Here is a 22,069-nt window from a genome sequence, read left to right as displayed (position 1 = left end):
GACGTGGGACATTGCAAATGCCCTAGTGTATTTCCAAGGACACACTAGCCTGGAGAAACACTGATAAAGATTTGAATCATCCCTGATTTATTTTGGGTGCCTGGGTCAAATTTGTTTTGTCTTTAAAACTATCTATGCCTTTTTGCAGCAAGGAGGGGTGAGGCACCACTATTCCTTCTGTTAGGGGGAAAAGGCGGTCCCAAAGCAAATTCCATACAGGCTTTGTGGACTCCACCCCCACCCCAGGTCAAAGCCAAAGACACTGGGAACTCCAAATCCCATCACCACCAAAGGGAAGGTGGCTGGGACCTGAGGGTGGGGTTAAGCAGCCAGGTGGATACAAAAGGCAGACACGTGGGCTTTGGGGGGCTCTCCATTTTTGGGCTCTCGGCCAGCGCGGAGCGTCGGGCCAGCTCTGGGAGTGACTTTGGGTTTCCAGGTCGTCGGATCGGGTAGGACGCATTAAAGACTTTATTTCCCTATTTTCTCCCTGATTTGTACATTTTCCTTATTTCCTTTCCTCTTGTAAATAAACCTTTTATTAACCCTTTTGTGTGTGTCTGTAGTAGAGTATTCATAAGTCCCTTTAAAGCGCGCGGGTGAGGACCCACAGCCAGAAACCCGTTTAATATCGGGGTTGCTCTATAACACTTCCTTGAAAGGTACTGTTTGTTCTCCTACCTTGAGAGCTTTATGTTTGCTTGTTTTTCCTTTCTGGCAGTTTTTAACCTATAGCTTGATAGCATATCACTGGTGGTTCTGTTATCTTTTGTAAAGATACGATAAAAAAAGGAATAAGGATGTTTTCCCTTCTAAAATTATATATATATATAATTATATATATTCTCTTCTAAAATATATACATATAATCCAAGAAAGATCAGGGTAAAAACTCTCCTCTTAGAACATTTAGCTAACATTGACAAAAGGTCATGAAAGTTTGCTGTTTGCTCAATGGTTTATAACAGAAATGACGAGCATTAGTCTTACTTTCTGGAATTAACAGGAGAAAAATGGCAGCCCAGAGAGAGAATGCTGGAACAGTGCAGGAGTTCCTCATCTCGGCAGGTGTCCCCACATCAAGGAGGAAACCTGTTTTCAGTTCGTCACTGACTATATATACAGAGTGTACAAAGGATGTGGTTTCCTTATATATATTTTTTCCTCTTTCTAATTTCAAAGTTGAACTTTGGGAAACAAAGCACAAGCGCTTGAGAACAGTGACTACTGCTCATTCCCAGTGGGTGTGCTCTCCCTGGCTGGGATGCTGAGGAGAGGACAGTAACTCTAGCAGGTGGTTGGGGGTGGGGAGACCTGTGGCCAACAGAACATAGTACATGAGAAGAAACTCTAAAATGCTCAGCTTGATGATAAAAAAAATCAAACCTTGCCAGTTGTGACAGTATGGATGGAACTGGAGGGGATTATACTAAATGAAATAAGCCAGAAAATAAGCCAGAAATAAGCCAGAAAAACGAAGATAAATACTGGATGGTTTCACTCATATGTGAATTATAGAGAGACAAAACAAAGGGTCAGACAAAACCAAACCAAACCCTTGAAACAGGATGTAGAATTGAGGCTACTGGATGGGGTGGGCAGGACGGGGAGGTATTACTGGAGGGGGCACAATGGACTATGGTGGAGAACTCTGGGTGCCTTGGTGGTGTGTGTGGTGTGGTAACATACATCTGAGGAGAAGTGAACCTGTCCCCTTAAATGATATGCAGTGTTGTAAACCGATGTTACTTCATTAAAGAAAAAAAATTCTAAAAACGTGTTTCTTATATTGTATTTTCCTATACTGTGATATTCTGGCTAAAAAAACAAACAAAATATGACAAATATGACAAATTTATCAGCCCTCCCCCTTGTATGGCTCATTGCATTTTATACAGGTACAAAGATGACTTATTTAAATAAGCTTGGTCCCAAATCTTGTGCATATTTTTTGATGTAGGTAGATATTTGAGGAAAATGTCTCAGCAGTAATAAGTCTCACTGACTGAATTTTAAAATATTCTACCAGCAGCAACAGTAGCATTAGTGGATCTTTAGTTTATATGTGAGCTGGCAGGAAAAGATGACTGTCTATTTTCCACATAAAAAATAAATGTTTTATCAAAAAAACTAGCAATAGCAAATGTTGGCGAGGATGTGGTAAAAAAGGAACTCTCTTACGTTGCTGGTGGGAGTGCAAACTGGTCCAACTACTATGGAAAGCTGTCTGGAGGATCCTCAGTCTACTAAAAATGGAGCTACCATATGACCCAGCAATTCCACTCCTAGGAATCTACCCAAAGACACAAAAACATTGATTCAAAAAGATTCCTGTACCCATATGTTTATTGCAGTACTATTTACAATAGGTAAAACCTGGAAACAACCCAAATGCCCAAAAATAGATGACTGGATCAAGTAGATGTGGTGTATATACACAATGGAATATTATTCAGCAATCAAAAAACACAAACTCATGCCACCTGCAGCAACATGGATGGAGCTAGTAGGAATTATGCTCAGTGAAATAAGCCAGAAGGAAAAAGAAAAATATCGGATGGTTTCACTTATAGGAAGAATAGGAAGAATACAGGGGAAAAAAATAACAACTGTACAAAACACAACAAAACAAAAATACACAGACAATTATAAATCAGAGACATCCTGCAGGGGAGGAGGAAGAAGAGGGATCAGAGGGAGGGAGGGAGGAGCACAGGGGACTGAGGTGATGGTGCACCGTGTATTGGTGAAGGAAATTCTATGAGGACGATATCTGGAGTGGGGAAGCAAACATTGTTTAAAAATGACCAATGATATAAAAAATATATAAATAAAAAAATTTGAAAAAATAAATGTGTTTTGAAAAACAAAATAACTTGCTGGAATTTTAACTGCAATTGATTGAATCTATCAATCAAGTTGGCAACAATGGCAGCTTAATAATATTGACACCTGAATCTCCATCTCTTTAGGTTTTCTTTTATTTGAGTTTTGTAATGTTATCTACATACTTCTTGTACATGTTTTATTATATTTGCATCTAAGTATTTGATTTTGGTAAGTACAAATGTAAATGGTATTGGGTTTTTAGTTTTCAATTCCAGTTGCTAACTGCTGGTATATATAAGAAAGCAATTGACTTTCATATATTACTCTTGGATCCTGTAACCTTGTTATAATGACTCTTATTTCTTGATTCTTCAGGTATTATTTTAATTATTGCTGTTTCTTTATTAGCAGTGCCTGAGTATATCTAGTAACTTTGCAGTTCTGGCACAACTGCAGGTTTTCACTGCTAACACTGAGGCTCTGAGTGACAACCTGACTACGTGCTGTAGCACTGTGTGATGATAGTGTACTTTCGTCAGAAGCCATCTGGTCACAGAGACCACACAAGTCCTTGGGTGGACTCCCTTCCTGTTGAGAATGTCATTCTCAGTTGATTAGAAGCAGAGTGGTTGGAGAGATGAAAAGACAGCGGCTTGTGGTTTAGACTAATTGGGGTCTTTTGATGAGAAATAAAGCCAAGCTCAAGCTATAACCTTGACCTGAGCCAGTCAGGGGTAAGACAAGCAAAAATTGCCTCTGTGTGCTCTTGTATAGAAAGAGTGAGAGAGCCAGAATCAGTGAATTAACAAATATTTATTGATAAAGATTAAATAGGGGTTAAATTTATCTTAATTGCTGAATTGATAGGTATATTGTTATGCACAAATTACTTTAATTTGAAAATCTCAAATGATCATAAATATTCAAAACATGATATAGCAGCATCGCCATGAGCTTCCACAATTTGTCATCTACATTTCGGCCTGACACTGAATTGCTTTTTATTAGAAAAATGCAATTTGTATTTTTATAAATATAAAAATATATTTGTTTAATACCTGTCTTCTTTTTTCCCTTTCCTCCCCCTAAACTTCTAATTTAGTTTTATCCCAATGACTGTTTCCTTTTTCACTCCATTTTCTCTTAATGCCTGCAAGAATAAATTATATTTTTATAATTTCATTTCACATAGGCTGTAGAGATGAGGCAGAATGAGTGCTGCCGTCTTAAAAGATTCAGTGATACAAACTACTTTATCCTCCAACCAGAGGTGGAGGTCTTTGAAATGCAACTTATTGCTTGGATTGTGAATTGCAAAATTGAGTGCAAAATTCTTTTTGTCTCAGCCATAAGCTTGAAATTTGACTCTGGAAAAATCAACGAGTCTTGTGCCTTCTGTTCAAATGGTGAACCTCCCAAATATGGTTACTGTAGTTGGTTTTCTCATGGGTAGTTCTCATGTTAGGGTCTTCTTGTTGCTGGGGGGATGTGAGAAAAAGGCATTTTGTCTTACTTTATAAAAATGAACTCTACAAATAGTTGGCCTGTTCTTATTCATATATTAAGCACAGTTAAATCCAATTGCTCAATCATATCAGGTCATCTTGTTATGTGTCTAGCTTATAATCTAGTTTGGAAGATAGTACTATTCTATCTATCAAATGGAACCAATATTTTGCCAATGTAGAATTTCAATAGTTAGCGTGGGGTCGAAGGAGCTATAGTTTTGGGGGAGCTCAATGGTGTTTGGAATTTTCCAGAAAGGCTTCATAGAATTATTGAGTCTTGAATGTGGTCTTCAAGATGGGTGGGACTTGTAAGGGTTGGAGCGCAGTATAGAGAACATTTCAGTAATGTTAATAGCATGGACAAAGGCAGCATATTGGTTAATTAATGATGTATTTGGGCCATCGTGTAGGTTAAAACTTGTGTTGGTTTTTCAAATCTCAGTTCATTTCACAAAGCCTTTGCTAAACTGATTTGCATTTACATCCTACTTACATGATTTGGGAGTCAAGCTGAGGTGTGTGTGGGTTCATACACTCACAATACAAGATGCTTATTTGGTTCTCTTCACTCTTGGTCTTATGCCACTGCAGCTACCTTTTCCTGGTTCCTTTAACCAGGATGATGCCTTCTTTTTAATTTTATTTTAATTTATTTTTTGGGGGGGACTTATATCAGCATTTTATTTATTTATTTATTTTTTAAATTAATTTTTTTATTTTTATATTCCCTATACAATGACAACCCCCTGATTTTGACCCCTCCTTTCCCCGCCCTCCCCCCTGCCAAAGTGTGTCTCTGGTTCACAGTTGTTTGTTGATTTTGATTTTTTTCTTTCTTATAGTTATTCTTTTTCTTGGTCCCTTATCTAGGTTTTCTAGATTCCTGCTATGAGTGAGACCATCCGGTATTTTTCTTTTTCTTTCTGGCTTATTTCGCTGAGCATGATCCCTTCCAGCTCCATCCATGTTGCTGCAAATTGATTGTGTTTACGTTCTATGAAGCCAACATTACACTAATACCAAAACCGAACAAGGACAACACAAAAAAGGAAAACTACAGGCCAATCTCCCTAATGAACACTGATGCAAAAATCCTCAATAAAATTTTAGCTATCAGAATCCAACAATGTATCCATAAGATAATTCACCACGACCAAGTTGGATTCATTCCAGGGGCACAAGGATGGTTTAACATCCGAAAATCAATCAACGTTATCCAACACATCAACAAAAAGAAATATAAAAACCATATGATAATATCAATAGATGCTGAGAAAGCTTTCGACAAAGTGCAACACCCATTCATGATAAAAGCCCTTGAAATTCTTGGGATACAAGGAACATACCTCAACATCATAAAGGCCATCTATGACAAGCCAACAGCCAGTATCATTCTCAATGGTGAAAAGCTGAAAGCAATTCCATTAAGATCTGGAACAAGACAAGGATGTCCACTCTCACCACTGCTTTTCAATATAATACTGGAAGTCCTAGCCAGGGCAATAAGACAAGAGAAAGACATCCAAGGAATCCAAATAGGAAAAGAAGAAGTCAAACTATCACTATTTGCAGACGATATGATATTATACATAGAGAACCCCAAAAACTCCACAGAAAAGCTAATTCAACTCATCAATCAGTTCAGTAAAGTGGCAGGATACAAAATCAACACGCAAAAGTCAGTAGCCTTCCTATACACAAACAATAAATCTGAAGAAGAAGAAATCAAAAAGACCATCCCTTTTGTTATTGAAACAAAAAAAATCAAATATTTGGGAATAAATCTAACAAAAGAGGTAAAGGACCTATACAAAGAAAACTATAAAACACTGTTAAAAGAAATAGAAGAAGACACAAAGAAATGGAGAGACATCCCCTGCTCATGGATTGGAAGAATAAACATTATTAAAATGGCCATCCTTCCAAAAGCAATATACAGATTCAATGCTATTCCAATCAAAATTTCAATGTCATTCTTCAAAGAAATAGAACAATTATTGATGAAATTCATATGGAATCACAAAAAACCCCGAATAGCCAAAGCTCTCCTGAAAAAAAAAGAAGGGAATGGAGGCATCAGACTCCCAGACTTCAAACTATACTACAAAGCCATAATCATCAAAACTGCATGGTATTGGAACAAGAACAGACATACAGACCAATGGAATCGAATAGAAAATCCAGAAATAAACCCACAGATTTATGGTCAACTAATCTTTGACAAAGGAGCAAAGACTATGCATTGGAGCAAAGAAAGTTTGTTCAATAAATGGTGCTGGGAAAACTGGGTCGCTACATGCAAAAGAATGAAGCTTGACCACCACCTCACACCATACACAAAAATCAACTCAAAATGGATTAAAGAACTAGACATAAGACCTGAAACCATAAAATATATAGAAGGAAATATAGGCGAAACACTACGTGATTTGCACATCAAAGACATCTTTACAAACACATCACCCAAAGCAGTGATAGTGAAGGCAAAGATAAACAGCTGGGACTATATCAAATTAAAGAGCTTTTGCACAGCAAAAGAGACAATAACAAAAACAAAGAGAAACCCCACCAACTGGGAGAACATTTTTGCACCCAACACTAATGATAAAGGACTGATCACAAAAATCTGCAAAGAGCTGATGAGACTCAACAACAACAAAGAAAATAATCCAGTCAAAAAATGGGCAGAAGAGCTTAAAAGAAACTTCTCTGAAGAGGAAATGCAAATGGCCAACAGGCATATGAAAAAATGTTCAACATCACTTGTCATCAGGGAAATGCAAATCAAAACTACCATGAGATACCATCTTACACCAGTGAGAATGGCACATATTAAAAAAACTAGCAACAACAAATGTTGGCGAGGGTGTGGAGAAAAAGGAACTCTTCTGCACTGTTGGTGGGAGTGCAAACTGGTCCAACCACTGTGGAAAGCTGTGTGGAGATTTCTGGACCTACTAAACATAGAGCTTCCATATGACCCAGCAATTCCACTCCTAGGTATTTACCCAAAGGACACAGAAACATCAATTCCAAAGAACACCTGCACCCCTATGTTTATAGCAGCACTGTTTACAATAGCTAAGCTTTGGAAACAACCCAAATGCCCAAAAATAGATGACTGGATCAAGAAGATGTGGTACATATATACCATGGAATATTACTCAGCATTCAAAAAAGATAAACACATGCAATTTGCTGCAACATGGATGGCGCTGGAAGGGATCATGCTCAGCGAAATAAGCCAAAAAGAAAAAGAAAAATACCGGATGGTCTCACTCATAGCAGGAATCTAGAAAACTTAAATAAGGGACCAGGAAAATGAATAACTATAAGAAAGTGAAAATCAAAATCAACAAAAAACTATGAACCAGAGACACTTTTAGGGGGGTGGGGGCGGGAGGGGAGGGATTGGGGTCAGAATGGGGGGGCTGCAATTGTATGGGGAATATAACAATAAAATTTATAAAAAAAAAATAAAAAAAAACAAATTGATTGTGTTTATCTTTTTTGAATGCTGAGTAATATTCCATTGTGTATATGTACCACATCTTCTTGATCCAGTCATCTATTTTTGGGCATTTGGGTTGTTTCCAAAGCTTAGCTATCGTAAATTGTGCTGCTATAAACATAGGGGTGCAGGTGCTCTTTGGAATTAATGTTTCTGTGTCCTTTGGGTCACACCAGTGAGAATGGCACATATTAAAAAAACTAGCAACAACAAATGTTGGCGAAGATGTGGAGAGAACGGAACTCTCCTGCACTGCTGGTGGGAGGGCAAACTGTTCCAACCACTATGGAAAGCTGTGTGGAGATTCCTCAACCTACTAAAGATAGAGCTTCCATATGATCCAGCAATTCCACTCCTAGGTATTTGCCCACAGGATGATGCCTTCTTCAGGATTTATTTCAGATCTATCAGAGTTTCTACTGCTGTTGCCACTCCAAGGCTGGATTCCACCCTCAGATGGCAAAGTCATCTGAGAAAAAAGAGGAAAACTTATCTCTCAACTAGCTATTTCTCCAAGTGTTTTATAAATAAAACTTTTTATGAATGTGCAATTGAAATATCACATTAATTTGGATTTAGGGGTAGAACATAATGATTTGATACCTGTACACACTGTGAAATGATCACCACAATTAGGTCTAGTTACCATTCAATGTTTCTCCAAATTTTGGTTGCCATACTTAGTTTATCTGTTTTTGCTTATTTTGCAGAGTTCTCAAGTGTTTGTTTTTGATATTTTGTTCAGAATCTGTAATTGTCATCAGTGAGAGAAATGAGTTAGAGTAGCCTTAGTCCCCTGTAATAGAACAGGTATTCCTAATGATGTTGTATGACAGGTGTCAATCAGGACTGGAGTTTCTTAAAAGGTATAAGACAGTGTGCATTTAATATGTGGTTATGCAAATACAGCTTTGCTTAGCAGTCAAAGAGTTCTTATGGTGTGAGCTAGAGAATACTAGTGAGAACATTTAGGTATCATAAGCAAGTCATTGACCACCATTTCTAGATATACTGTAATGGGTAGTATTCAGGTTAGAGATGATGGTAGACTCTCCCATGTGGATATCCTAAGTCTGAGCATGTTTCCATAAGGATGATGTGCTTTTACACAGGACTGTGGTGATGGACCCAGGTGCTATGTTGGTGGGAGAATTATGGGGACTGCACCTGAGGGGAGAAATCAAATATTGTATAAAAATGAACAATGTAAGAAAATAAAAAAATAAATAAAGAGTTATGTGTTTTTAATTTTAGTGATCTTTTAGCTGAAACCCATGTATACTAATAATGGATGATGAGATTTTGAAGTTCTCTAAATGCTTCTAAATAAGTATTTGAGCACAAATGATAAGTGTTACTGCTTATTAGACTGTGAATGTTGACATCATATTTTATTCCAGTTTCTATTTTTGAACTTCTAATGATTTGCTTGGATTGATGATTTTGTTTTCCAATTTACCGCAGGAAAGGCATTAATCATTTTCCTTTACCAATAAACTGTTTATCTGAAACATTTTATTTGATTATATAATCACCCTAATTTGAAACACTTTTCTTACAGATCTGAATATTCTAGATTGGAATTTTAAAAATCTTATTGCTTTAACCCTTGCATATTCTGTACACATCTGGGATGGAGAAAACCACAATAGGATTGAAAAATACAGACTTCAGTCTCTCTTGTAACTATGTATCTTCTGTATCCTGGATTAAAGAGAGAATCTGTTTGGCTGTTGGCACCAGGGAGAAGTGCAACTACTGGATAGCTTTTTAAAATATCTAATGATATGCTCTGTATAATTGCTAGATAACTAAAACTGACTTTTAGCAGCATGCTAATATAGAGACTCTATATGAAGTGAAGTATACTTGTAGCTATTTGGTAGGGCAACATTCCAATCTGGTTCTTTTCTGAATGGCATTTAATGAGGATTTAGGAATTTCTTCTTAGTTTTTCCACATTTTCTTTCTGTCATATTTCTTTCTTTTTTAGTCCTTTTTCTCAAGGTAATTTGTCAGTTCTCCTTCCTCACCTCAGCGCATGATCAGAGTTACTTAAAAGGAGTGAACTTTTTCCTGATAGGCTCTTTGTATTAGGGATTAACCAAATGTTCCTTAATCTAATTTTTCACTTATCATTATTATGATTACTGTTTATTAGCAATGCAAACAATCTTGCTTATGTGTTTCATGCCTCTGGAGGAAGTTGACTCTCACTGCCATCTCATCTCTGCAGTGATGTTGGATTCTATGAAATTTGTGTCATGATTTCTTCTCACCAACATTCTCAGACCTCATGTGCATCTCATACCTCTGCTCATTTGAAATGGGCAGAGGAAGAGGCTTTTAGAAATAAATGGAATTCCTGACTCTAGGAAGTGTCCAGGCACCCAAATTTTATTTGTGGTGCCTGTAGATGCATTTTTGGGTTTGGAATTTCCACATCTCAGAAGGAATTAGGAGTGTGATAGTGATTCTAAACCTTTTGCTATACATTGAATTCATCTGGTGACCTTCAACATAAACCCCATCTCCTCAAGGCTCTACTCCTGCCATTAAATCAGAATGCAAGAACCCACAGCATGTGCTCTAGTTGATCCTAATATATAAACAGAATTGAGAACTGCTAACTAGGGTGAAAGGTGCTGAGTTTTTACTTCGTAGAAAGGACTGAGTGTAGCACCATTAATTGACTATTAGACCTTGGAGAAAACATGTAGCTGTGAAAATGTCTTTGCTAAGTATCTCTGCCTGTTCACTGGTAGTGATGTGGTCACTAAAAAGTGGCTGAGATATATGCTGGTTCACTTGTCCATAGTTGGGGCTCTGAGCCGGAATCACTGTATCCTCAGCGGGTAAGAAGCATCTTATTGGAGCCAATTATTTGTGTCACCAGTTGACTATAGGGGCTGAGTGAACAGAACTATAACATTTAAAAGCAAACCAAAACCAAACTAAAGGCAGGTCTTCTTCCAGACTGCTTGCCTATGTCTAATCAGGAACGGCTTTTTCCTAATAAACCTACCCCTTCAAAATTAAAAAAACAAACAAACAAACCACAAACAAAAGTAAAGCAGGGCATTACTTAGTGTCAGCTATGATCTTACCCACAGAGGTATACAGATTTTCTGGGGATGTTCATGGTCCAGGGGTCACATGGCCTAGATGTCTATGTGCCTACAGTGTGTGCAGTACTGGAGTGTGAGGTCAAGATTCACTAACTTGTTCAGGGCCTCCCCAGTGGCGCAGCGGTTGAGTGCTGGGTTGCGAAGCTGCCCGCGGCCTCTGCGGCGCCGGTTCGATCCCCGGCTGCTCCCCGGCCACCGGAGGAGGGTCCCACATGGCGCGCAGACCTCTCCTGCCGCCCGCTGCTCCCCTCAGCAGTGTACTTCAGTCCTTCTGCCTGCTCTGCCTCCCGCTCTGGCTCTGGTGAATTCTCTCACCCTCCCGCGCTTCTGACTGTACCCAGTGCATGTATAAACAAACAAATAAATAAATAAATAAAAACATGCCTCTATAAAAAAAAAAATTTAAAAAAAAAAAGATTCACTAACTTGTTCAGATAAAATGTAAAACTTAAGTTTAAGCAAATAATTTATCTGTAGAAAGTCATACCTACTAGAGATACATTCAGCTGAAATCAAGTATTTATTACTATCAATATCAATAATTTGGAATAGGCTAAACTTTCTGGATACATTCCCAGTTCAGAGACTCACAGAGGTCTTGTAGTTTGGAGTTTGGTCTTGACCTGCAGTTTAGAGATTCTCAAACTGGAGAAGCATCAGAGTCACCTGGAGGGGTCCTTAGAAGAGGTAGCTGGCCTCACTCCAGGAATTTCTGATTCAGTAGGGCTGAAGGTGTGCTGATAATTTGCATTTCTAATTTCCCAAATCATGCTGATTCTGCATCATTTTGAAAACTACTGGTTTAATCTAACTGCTTCTTTTTTAACCAGGAAAGTGGGACCTGCTCAGGGACAAGGAGAGCTAAGAAATCATTCAGATAATCCAGGCTTAAACAGAAACAACTGAGATAAGAGGCTGACATTCTGCTGCATAATTTTCCTATTTGGCCACGTGCATCCTTTATATCATCTTAATTTTTTTTAAAGATTTATTTATTTATGCATACAAGAGCTGGGGTACAGGCCAGAGATGTGGAGGGGGGTGAGAGGATTCACCAGAGACAGAGTGGGGAACAGAACAGGCAGACTGACTGAAGTACACTGCTGAGGGGGGCAGCAGGCAAGTCAGGAGAGGTCTGCTGTGCCATGTGGGTTGCTCCCTGGCCGGCTGGGGATCAAACTCATGCTGCAGAGGCTGCGGATTGCTTCATAGTGAAGTGCTTAACCCCTTGCGCCACCAGGGAGGCCCCTCGCCTTTAATTTTAATGCCTACTTTTCACTTGCCTTTAGAAAATGCTGCAAGGCATTTCCTATGCCTGTTTCTCACATAGACTTAGGTTCTTGCATGTAAATATGAATAGCAGGTGTTGATGTATTGATAGAACAGTGGCCTCAGAAGGACAACCTCCTTACCTTTAACCCAAATGCTCAGACTGGCTGTTTTTGTTTCTTGCAGAAATGCTGAGTTCTTACTGTGTTTGTTACTAGACAGACTTACCTAGTGTCACTCCTGCTGGGATTCATAGGTAAGCAACATTTGCAAGTCACATATCTCCTGAATGACTCCCATGACATTGGTCCCATAATCACACCCTTGCATTATCCTCCAGGTGACTGCATGACCCTACCCCAAATTGCAGGTGAGACCTGCCCACTACAGTGAGAGCAAAGAGACAGGCACAGTCATAGGAACTGACTTTATATATAAGATCAAAAAGTGACAGTAAATGAAATGAAATAGAATGATCTAAATTGGTCTTTTCATAGTCCTTTTTATCCAGTTGATGTGCTTCTGTGAGAGAAGAGTATAGATGCCAGGGAAGCGACGATCTCCACATTTCCCATGGTGAAAGGAAAATATGCCTCTGAGCTCACCCTTGCATATCAAAGGACTGCCAGAGTCTCCCTGGGAAAACACAAGAGGGGTGATGGGGAATTAGCATGGAACATGACCATTAGCAGGATGGCAGAAATTTCATTAAATGTGAAGTTAAAACTTAGTTGAAACTTAATAGACACCTTGACCAATTGAAAATTACAGCTTATTGTTTGGGAATAAACTTGATTCATTCATAAACTAGTGAAAAGAGAAATAAAGGATTTATTGTTTACACTAGCCACTGATTTTGATATTGATCCTCCATTTTAGAAAGATGACCCACCTGTTTGTCATTTCTCAAAATGCTTAGTAACTCAAGGGGTAAAATGGCTAAATGTAGATGGGGCAAAAGGCAAAGAGTAAAAACCGTATTTTCAAGCATCCCCAGCAGGTAGTTATCTTCCAAAACCCCCAGCACCAACACCCAGCAAACTTTGCCTTCACCATCTCCAATACCTAGAACCTACTCCCTAAGTCTCTTTGAGCGACTGATGCTGGATGGAAATGCCCAGAAATCAGTGATTACACATCAGAGCTGACTCCACAGCACAGAGGCTTCAGTTATTCGTAAGTTGGCTTTTTTCTCCCAGAATGTGCCACCTCTTGTGTAATCGCGTATTCTGTCAGGGAACTCTAGAATCACATCTCTAACTGTATGTGAGAACTCGAGTTTGGCTTGGTCCCTCAGTGACCCGGCCTTGGGGAAGGCGGGTGGAGCTGGATGGAGGGCCGCTGAGGCCTGTGTGCAGAGCTGTGCAGTGTAAATCTGCCCACTTACCCCTTCCTGGTGATGTGAGGGCTGTGGGAAGCTCCCTTTGCAGGCAAACGTTAGTCTTACACGTGTGTGAAATCAAGAGCCATGTGAGAACCCTGGGTCCACTTAGACAGGTGTATTTCTTTCTCCTGTCTAATACAGTGCCTGACACTCTCAGAATCAGTCCTTAGGTCTAATTTCATCAAGAGCCAATTCAGAGGAGTCTTGGGCGTTGAGAGAATGGGCAGGACAGCTAGGTTTGGATGGCAAGGGAGGCTGGTGGGGAGGGGACAGACATCTTGGCATGGTGTGCCGGCCTCAGGATGCTGCGTGTGGGCTGCAAAGGCCTGAGTGTCGGGGTCCTTGGATGCTCACGATGGGAGCTCAGAGTAGAAAATGTGTGATGGAAGCTTCACAAGGAGCAAAACTAGAGGTGGGGGTAGAGATTATTAAAGAGTCTCTAAACTGGAAATTCTTAGGTACAGCCTGTTGTGGAAAAACTAAACACACAGACCGGAGGTGAGGATCTGGATACCTGCCATTTATTACAAAGAGACAACAGGCCTTACAAATTAAACCAACCAGACAACCAGACATTCGCATGTTAGGTAAAATTCCACAAAGGAATGACTCCTAAACCCTCCTCCTGCTAAAGAACAATAAGTAAGAACATTTCCTGCCCTGGCAAATGCAGGTCTTGTTCTAAGACTGCCTGCCTGTGCCGATGCAGGAGACTCTTATTAACCCTTTCTCTTTTTCCTAATAATTCTAACCTTTAAAAATTCAGCATTTGCCTGTTGTCAGTAAAACTGCTATGTGCCCCTGAATGGAAAATTCTGCCAAAACTTTTTTCAGAAGTAACCCATGGACCTCACCAACTGACCCCCATCATCTGAACCCCATCACTCAGAGGTGAATGAGGGCATGTGTCAAAGAATGGGACTGTAATAGATAGGAACCAATATGGACTCATGGCTTGGCATGATGGAGGCATGGCACCCCCGAGTCCTCGCTTGTCGCTTGCTTCTGGATGGTGGGGACCTGAACAATGGGACTTTAGGAAACTAATAGTCGCCACCACCCTTATGCAATTTTGGAAAGGCAACTTCTCAGGAACATCACGTTCTGTGTCTCATTATCACTTTGTATATAATACCAGTTTCTATATATATATAATACCAGTTTCTTTGTATATAATACCAGTGTTCGATTCCCTTTTGTAATAGCTAATCGCATTGTTTCCTTTGATGAAAAAGTTAAAACTGTAACATGTAATGACTGCTCTTTATACTCCTGTGTTAACTCATCGGCTAAGTTTAATATCAGCCGACAATCTCGCATTGTGTTAAAAACTAGAACACATTTGTGGCTGCATGCTGGACATGACAGTCCCCCATGTCTGATTTCCCTCACCGTCGCGTTTCAGGTTCGGACTCACTAGAAGTCCACAGGCATGGAAGGGGTTACTGAGGGCAAAGCAGAGAAAGTGGACAGGTACTGACGACAAGCGTCATCTTTTCCTGGATTTTTCTAGCCTTCCTACTGAAAGCAAGCCACTCAATTTCTACTCATGTTTATAGACAAGCTCCTGGGGGGGTGGGCAGAGGCGTCTGGTCCCCAAATCTCCGGTGAGCCTGATTCTGTGCACACTGCATATCTTTTCAGAAGAAGCTCTGAGGAGTATTTGACGAAGGATCAAAGCCAATACTCAGAGCTTAGACATGGGGAGTGTTTCTTCTACTCTCATTTTAAGAAGCGTCCTGCCCTCCCACTCAGGGGCTCTGGTGGAAGGGCATGCACCTTCTCTGGTGCATGGGGCCTCTACGTTCCTCAAGGGCCATCCTTGGAAGCTGTCCCTTGGGACTGATTTGGCTCTACAAAGTGATGGGGTCTGGTCTAGCCCAATACTTAGGAATGACAAGCATTTGCCTCCCCAAATAGCAGAGGGATTGTTGGAAGAGCTGAGATGGGAAAATGGTACTGAAGGCCCTAGAGGAACCCTGACTTCAGCCTTCTAAGTGCTACATATTTGCAAGTTTTGATTTCTATAGAATAATGTGAGAAAATGAGAAAAAATTACTTCTAAGTAGTCTTTGATATAAAATAAAGAAGACATAAGCATTAAATGTCAACTTGCTATTTTTTATGAACTCACTTGAACTCAGACTATTAATTATTTGTCTGGGCTTTTATCAACTTCTCCCATAAAGCACCAGAACTCTATGGAAGACACGCCACAACAAGGTAAAGCCTGATATTACATTTTCTATGTCTTCATGTCTTAATCCAACAGCAAGAACATGGTATCTTATTTTACTTACATCACATGGGTCCTTTCCACCTTTGAGATTTCTGGCACAAATCATATTCTGTCCAATTTCAGTTTCATAATTATATTGATATTTATCATTGCAGGTTTTTCTGTCCATGATTTTGACCTTGACTTCTTTTAGGATTTTTGGTGTCTTATTGTTAACCTTTCCCCACTCTGTGACTCGACAGATGGTGTTTGGGGTCACAACATTGCCCACTCCATAGGCAGTCACTTTTTTATTAATTGATGACTTTTTGTTCAGCTTTTAGAAGATAAGAATAAAGAGTTAACTGAATGAGAGAATTAAAGTAGTCATTTTTGCTTAAATTCTAGTTCAACCCCTAGTGCCCCCCTACATAACTATAGTCTGTATGATAGGGGCCACTGAGGAAAGATTTCCATGTCAAATTCCACGAGGTTCTACGAATTTGAAGTAGACAGTCTAAGGTACGTACCTGTACAAGTTGAAGATCATTCTCATGTGTTTCCCGTTCATAGTGTGGATAGGGAATATGTTTCTTACAGAATATTTTCTGTTCTGTTAGCTCATCCTTGGTTTTTGTGTCAGTCCCAAGAATGACCTGGGACCTATTGTTCCTGAAAACAGACAACATTATTAACTGGATTTACTCCTATAAGCAAGAGCTAAGCACTTTATATATTGATAGTCTGAGTCCCTCTTGTAAGTACAGTTCTTATGGAAGTACCTTAGAAAACAAAACCTAAAATGTTTATGAACTTTTCATCATTGTCATCTTTATCATCACCTGCTTATTTGTGACAAGCTAAACTAGGTTCATTGAAAAACAAATAAGAAGAGAATTCCATGACAACTAAGACAAGTCTTGGGATATCTCTTGGGGTTTTACTGCTGTACCACTAAACTTCCTTTAGCTGTGATAGAGAATTACAGATTACAGAAAAGCAAAGATCTCAGTAGGCGAGAAACAGAAGCAAAAGGCACTCAATGACTGTAAAGCACTGAAAGGATCTTTGTAAGAAAACAAGCTTAACTTACATAGGAAAATACTTAGAAATAGGTTGTCAAATTTGCATGACATTGAGTGTGAGTGTGTTTATTGAGGGCTGGTGTGCTAAAGCAGGGGCATGATGCTTCTTTTATTTAACTCTACACTTAAGGTTCATTTTGGCTAATAAAACCAGAATACTCTATGATGTAAAAATGATTAAGGCAGTTATTCACAATCTAGTATAAACTATATCAACCTGACATTGATACTGCTATTCTTCCATTTTACTAGCTGAAATTGGTTTCACTTATGGCATTAAAACAGCGATTTCAGCAGAGCACAATTTCATGATGAAGTGCTCCAAAAAATCTGCACACTCTTATGTGGAAGCCTGTAGTGGCAGGAAGGGCCAGAGCAGGATCTCTATGATCCTAGCAGATGGGTGAAGGAGAGAGTCCTGGAGCCCCTGGTGGCTTTTTCAGGGTTTTATTGAGTTTACCAGGTACACGGCCGGCAGGAGTGCTGGGTGGCCAGGAGGTAGGCCGGGAGGCTGGCAGGCCTCCTAGCCCCTGGCGAATCTTCACTCTTCCTGGGCTCTCCAGCATTCTCTCCCGGCCTTAGCTTCCCTGCTCCATTCGCTCTCTTGGCGTCCCGCTGACGCCGCCCTTATAACCCCAGCCTCAGCTCAGGTGCACCCACCTACGCATGCCCACACCCTACTCCAGGTGCCCGCCATCAGGCATGCAATCAGGACCGCAGGGATCCATCATTAATCCTAATGGTGGGAGGGTGGAAAGGCCTGATACTTTACTTACCCTACAAAGCCACCAGCCAATATGGCTACTGAGGACTTGAGATGTGACTAATGTGACTGAGAAACTAAATCTGTAATTTCATTTAACTTTAATTTAAATTTATAGATAATGTGTATGTTTACATAGCCAGTGTGATAGTGGTTGTCATGTTGAACAGTCCAGGATTGGAGGCTTTGTTTTGGGAGTGGAGAAAAGACCAGGTTTGGAAGGAGTTCGAAAGTAGTAGTACAGGGGGATGGTGAGAGGTGTTCATTCAAGAAACAGAAAGGCATTTGAATCAAGTTTTGCTCCCTGACAGTTGTACACAGGCACCTGAGGGACAAGGAAGGTTTTCTGCCTCTGTGGTCAGTTCTTCCCAGTCAAGAGTCAGGACCAGAAATAAAGCCTTGCAGCACCTGGACCAGAGGGCCCTAGAAGACACAGGAAGAACTGGTGGAGGCTCCTTGTGGGTCCTCATTGGTCTGATTCACTGGGGCCAAGCCTGTGTTTACCCTGCTGGTGTACGGCAGGTTCCCAAAGACTTCAGTGATGTGAAGATACATGAGCCTCCCATGACTTTACAGGGACCTATACTTTTTGTTACATTCCCCAAAACTAGAATGTCTCTAAAAATGTTTTTAAAACCCAAGCACTTACAGGGCACAGTGAGCTGCAGTCAATACCCAGTCCTCTTTAATCAAAGCCCCAGCACAAAGCTTATTTTCCGTTTTAAATAGAACCATGTAGGGTCTTGAATAAGGTTTCACATCATGTCCTCCAATGACTTTTTCACAGAAATCTGTTAAAAAGAAAAAGACAAATCTATCAGTGCCTACCCCAAAGAGCTCCATTAAAGCCATGTTTCTAAGACCAGACTGGCTTTTCCAGATTGGAGGGAAAGCATTGATGAGGACACTTCTCTCTCCTCTCCACCAAGATGCTCATATATCTTGAATGTAAGTCCCATTCCTACCTGACTTCTCAGAAGGCATTCCTCTTCTGCTCAGCGAAGCCATGTATTGGCATCCAGGGATTATCAGACTGAAAAACACTGACCTCAGAACCTAAGGCTTGCAAAGAGCAGAAAGCTGTGCATTGCTCTACATCAGCAACAACTGCTACAGAAGATGCTTGAGATGATGACACCCTTGGGCATCCACTCACCCATTTTCGGTTGAGTGTTAATCTGGGAAAGCAGAGGCACTGTCAGATGCCTGAGAACTGCTCTTTCCCCCAACCTCGTATAAAAGCACAGTTTACAACTGGTATTAGCATCTTTTATCTGTGGTCATTATTATAATTCTGTCCTTGAAAATTTTCACTCTTTTCATTCTTATTTTAAGAGAGTAGTAGCCTACGTTGGAGAATTTCACCTGAGGTTCACCAGGCTTCTCCAGATCCAGTCTCTTGGTTTAACCGAAGGCCTTTTTCGATGAAGTAGGGGCAAGAGGATGGATGATGCTATAAGGAGAAAATGTTGCTTGACTCAAATTTCCTTGATGATAGACCAGGAGTATTGACTCATTGTAAGAGAGTAATGAGACCTACCACCGACCACACCGTCCACATTGGCTGAGAGGATCTTGTGCCTTTTGGATATGCTCCAGCTTCCACCTTTCCTGCACCAGATATTCTTGGATCCTCCTAAAATATTTCTCCTGTGCATTGACTGAGACTCATGCTCCCTTAACTAGGGCACATGTATTGTTATTCTGTTTAAAGCAATTCACAAATTCACAAGGAGGTGTAAATGATACAGAAGTCTTTTACAAGACTTACTCAGGTGAGGGGAAGGGGATGATAGTGGCCACAGAGACTCTAATTTCCAGAAGAAATTTGGATTATCTTAAGAAATAGAGGGGTAAGATTTATTTATATAAACCAAGAGAACTTCACCCACATCACATATTCTCCTGGATTGAGTTATAAGACAGATTCCAAAGGTGCATCTTTACATAGTCTGGGCTACAAAAATTACAAACTAAATAGAATTATAAATTCTCTTTTGGAAAGTCTTGTATTAGGTGAATGCATACATATACTAACTTCAGAAAAAAAGTCCATATTTCCTACAGTCAACCACTCTTAGAAGGGCCAGGGGTCAAGGTGTAGTCATTAAAAACTAACAATTCTTGGTTTCCATACAGAATCAAAATAAATTAGAATTTCCAGGACAGAGTGAAGGATGGCAGTATTTTTCAAAAATCCTACAGATTCTTCTGATATGCAGAAGGGTTGGGTGAAAGCAACAATGTTGCTCTGTTGTGACTTTTCCCTTTCTGGATCCACATTGCCCAGTCTGACACAGAAAACAAAGTGAAGCTTTAGTTTTTCTTTTGAAAAAGAAATATGACTGGATTTTAGAATCCTCTGTCTTTACTCAGGTGGAGACTGACAGTGACTGAACATGTCATGCTTCTAATATGTCCGCCCTTTTGTGCTGAATGTCCTGAAAACTTATATTATTTTAACTTTAAGTTATTTAAAAATGTACTCATTTTAAGTGTGAGATAAACTAGGCAATTCTTCGCTGGGAATTCCCATGAAGACAGGTTGTTGTATGAGCCCTTGTCCTCCACTCCCATCTCCCGACCCTGGGGAAAGCCCTTGACTGCTCTACACTTGTGTGCAGCATGAGAGTAGTCTTTACTTCCTAGAAGGTTTTAAAGGAAATGTAGAGCTCCCCAGGGCCATTTGCCTTCTAGTGACAATGACAGGTGTTTTGCAGCCTTTAGTACTGATGCATGTGCTTCACAGAACCAGACATGCTGGTCACTGCTTAGGACACCAAGGAGTAGGTTTAATATAAAATACCACAGCACTTTCAGAGAATTGACGTGTGGCATTCCAAATGCCCTAGTGTATTTCCAAGGATACACTAGCCTGGAGAAATACTGATAAAGATTTGAATCATCCCTGATTTGTTTTGGGTGTCTGGGTCAAATTTGTTGTTAAAACTATCTATGCCTTTTTGCAGCAAATAGGGCTGAGGCACCACTATTCCTTCCTTGAAAGGTACTGTTTGTTCTCCTACCTTGAGAGCTTTATGTTTGCTTGTTTTTCCTTTCTGGCGGTTTTTAACCTATAGCTTGACAGCATATGCACTGGTGGTTCTGTTATCATTTGTGAAGATATGATAAAGAACAAAGAAGGATGTCTTTCCTTCTGAAATAAAGATATATATATATATATATATAATCCAAGAATTATAGTATACATATAAATATATATATATATATGCTATGTATATATATTAAATACAAGAAAGACTTGGGGGAAGAAATCTCAGCAGCCTCTCTGGTGGTGCAAGGGTTAGGACATAATGGATGGGGCAGTCCGCAGCCATTGTAGCATGAGTTTGAATCCCAGCCAGCCAGTGAGCAACCCACATGGTGCAGCAGACCTCTCCTGTCTCACCTGCTACTCCCCTCAGCAGTGTATTTCAGTCAGTCTGCCTGTTCTATTCCCTACTCTATCTCTGGTGAATCCTCTCATCCCCCACTCCCACCTCTGGCTTGTACCCCAGCTCTTGTAAGCATAAATAAATAAATCTTAAAAAAAAAAAAGAAATCTCATCTTAGCACACTTAGCTAACATTGCCAAAAGGTTATTGAAAGTCTGCTCTGTTTGCCCAATGGTTATAACAGAAATGACGAGCATCAGTCTTACCTTCAGGAATTAACAGGAGAAAAATGGCAGCCCAGAGAGAGAATGCTGGAACAGTGCAGGAGTTCCTCATCGTGGCAGGTGTCCCCACATCAAGGAAGAAACCTGTTTTCAATTCTTGACTGACTCTATATACAGAGTGTACAAAGGATGTGGTTTCCTTATATATTTTTTTCCTCTTTCTAATTTCAAAGTTGAGCTATGGGAAACAAAACATAAGCATGTGAGAACAGTGACTGCTGCTCATCCCAGCGGGTGTGCTCTCCCTGGCTGGGATGCTGAGGAGAGGACTGTAACTCTAGCAGGTGGTTGGGGGTGGGGAGACCTGTGGCCAACAGAACACAGTACATGAGAAGAAATTCTAAAATGCTCAGCTTGATGATAAAAAAAAAATCAAACCTTGCCATTTGTAAGAATATGGATGGAACTGGAGGAGATTATGCTAAATGAAATAAGCCAGAAAAATGAAGATAAATACTGGATGGTTTCACTCATATGTGAATTACAGAGAGACAAAACAAAGGGTCAGACAAAACCAAACCAAACCCTTGAAACAGGATGTAGAATTGAGGCTACTGGATGGGGCGGGCAGGAAGGGGAGGTATTAGTGGAGGGGGCACAATGGATTATGGTGGAGAACTCTGGGTGCCTTGGTGGTGGGTGTGGTGTGGTAACATACATCAGAGGAGAAGTGAACCTGTCCCCTTAAATAATAT

General features: G+C 40.1%; 1 protein-coding gene across 1 annotated transcript in view; it reads right to left on the bottom strand.

The window, feature by feature from the left end:
- The window catches only part of LOC311170499 (granzyme A-like), a gene marked incomplete at both ends in the record, with an annotated part of 42,963 nt that extends 21,537 nt beyond the window's left edge, over positions 1 to 21,426 (bottom strand). The window contains 4 exons of the mRNA XM_084232915.1: positions 15,950 to 16,184; positions 16,378 to 16,519; positions 18,345 to 18,486; positions 21,357 to 21,426. Coding sequence (XP_084089041.1) covers positions 15,950 to 16,184; positions 16,378 to 16,519; positions 18,345 to 18,486; positions 21,357 to 21,426 — 589 coding nt within the window. The remainder of the gene's footprint in view (positions 1 to 15,949; positions 16,185 to 16,377; positions 16,520 to 18,344; positions 18,487 to 21,356) is intronic.
- Between the last annotated feature and the right edge of the window lie 643 nt (positions 21,427 to 22,069).

This window comes from Talpa europaea (genome assembly GCF_964194135.1).
Source record: "Talpa europaea genome assembly, chromosome: 5".
In the NCBI taxonomy this organism is placed as follows: domain Eukaryota; kingdom Metazoa; phylum Chordata; class Mammalia; order Eulipotyphla; family Talpidae; genus Talpa; species Talpa europaea.
This window is presented reverse-complemented; position numbering and strand designations above follow the sequence as displayed.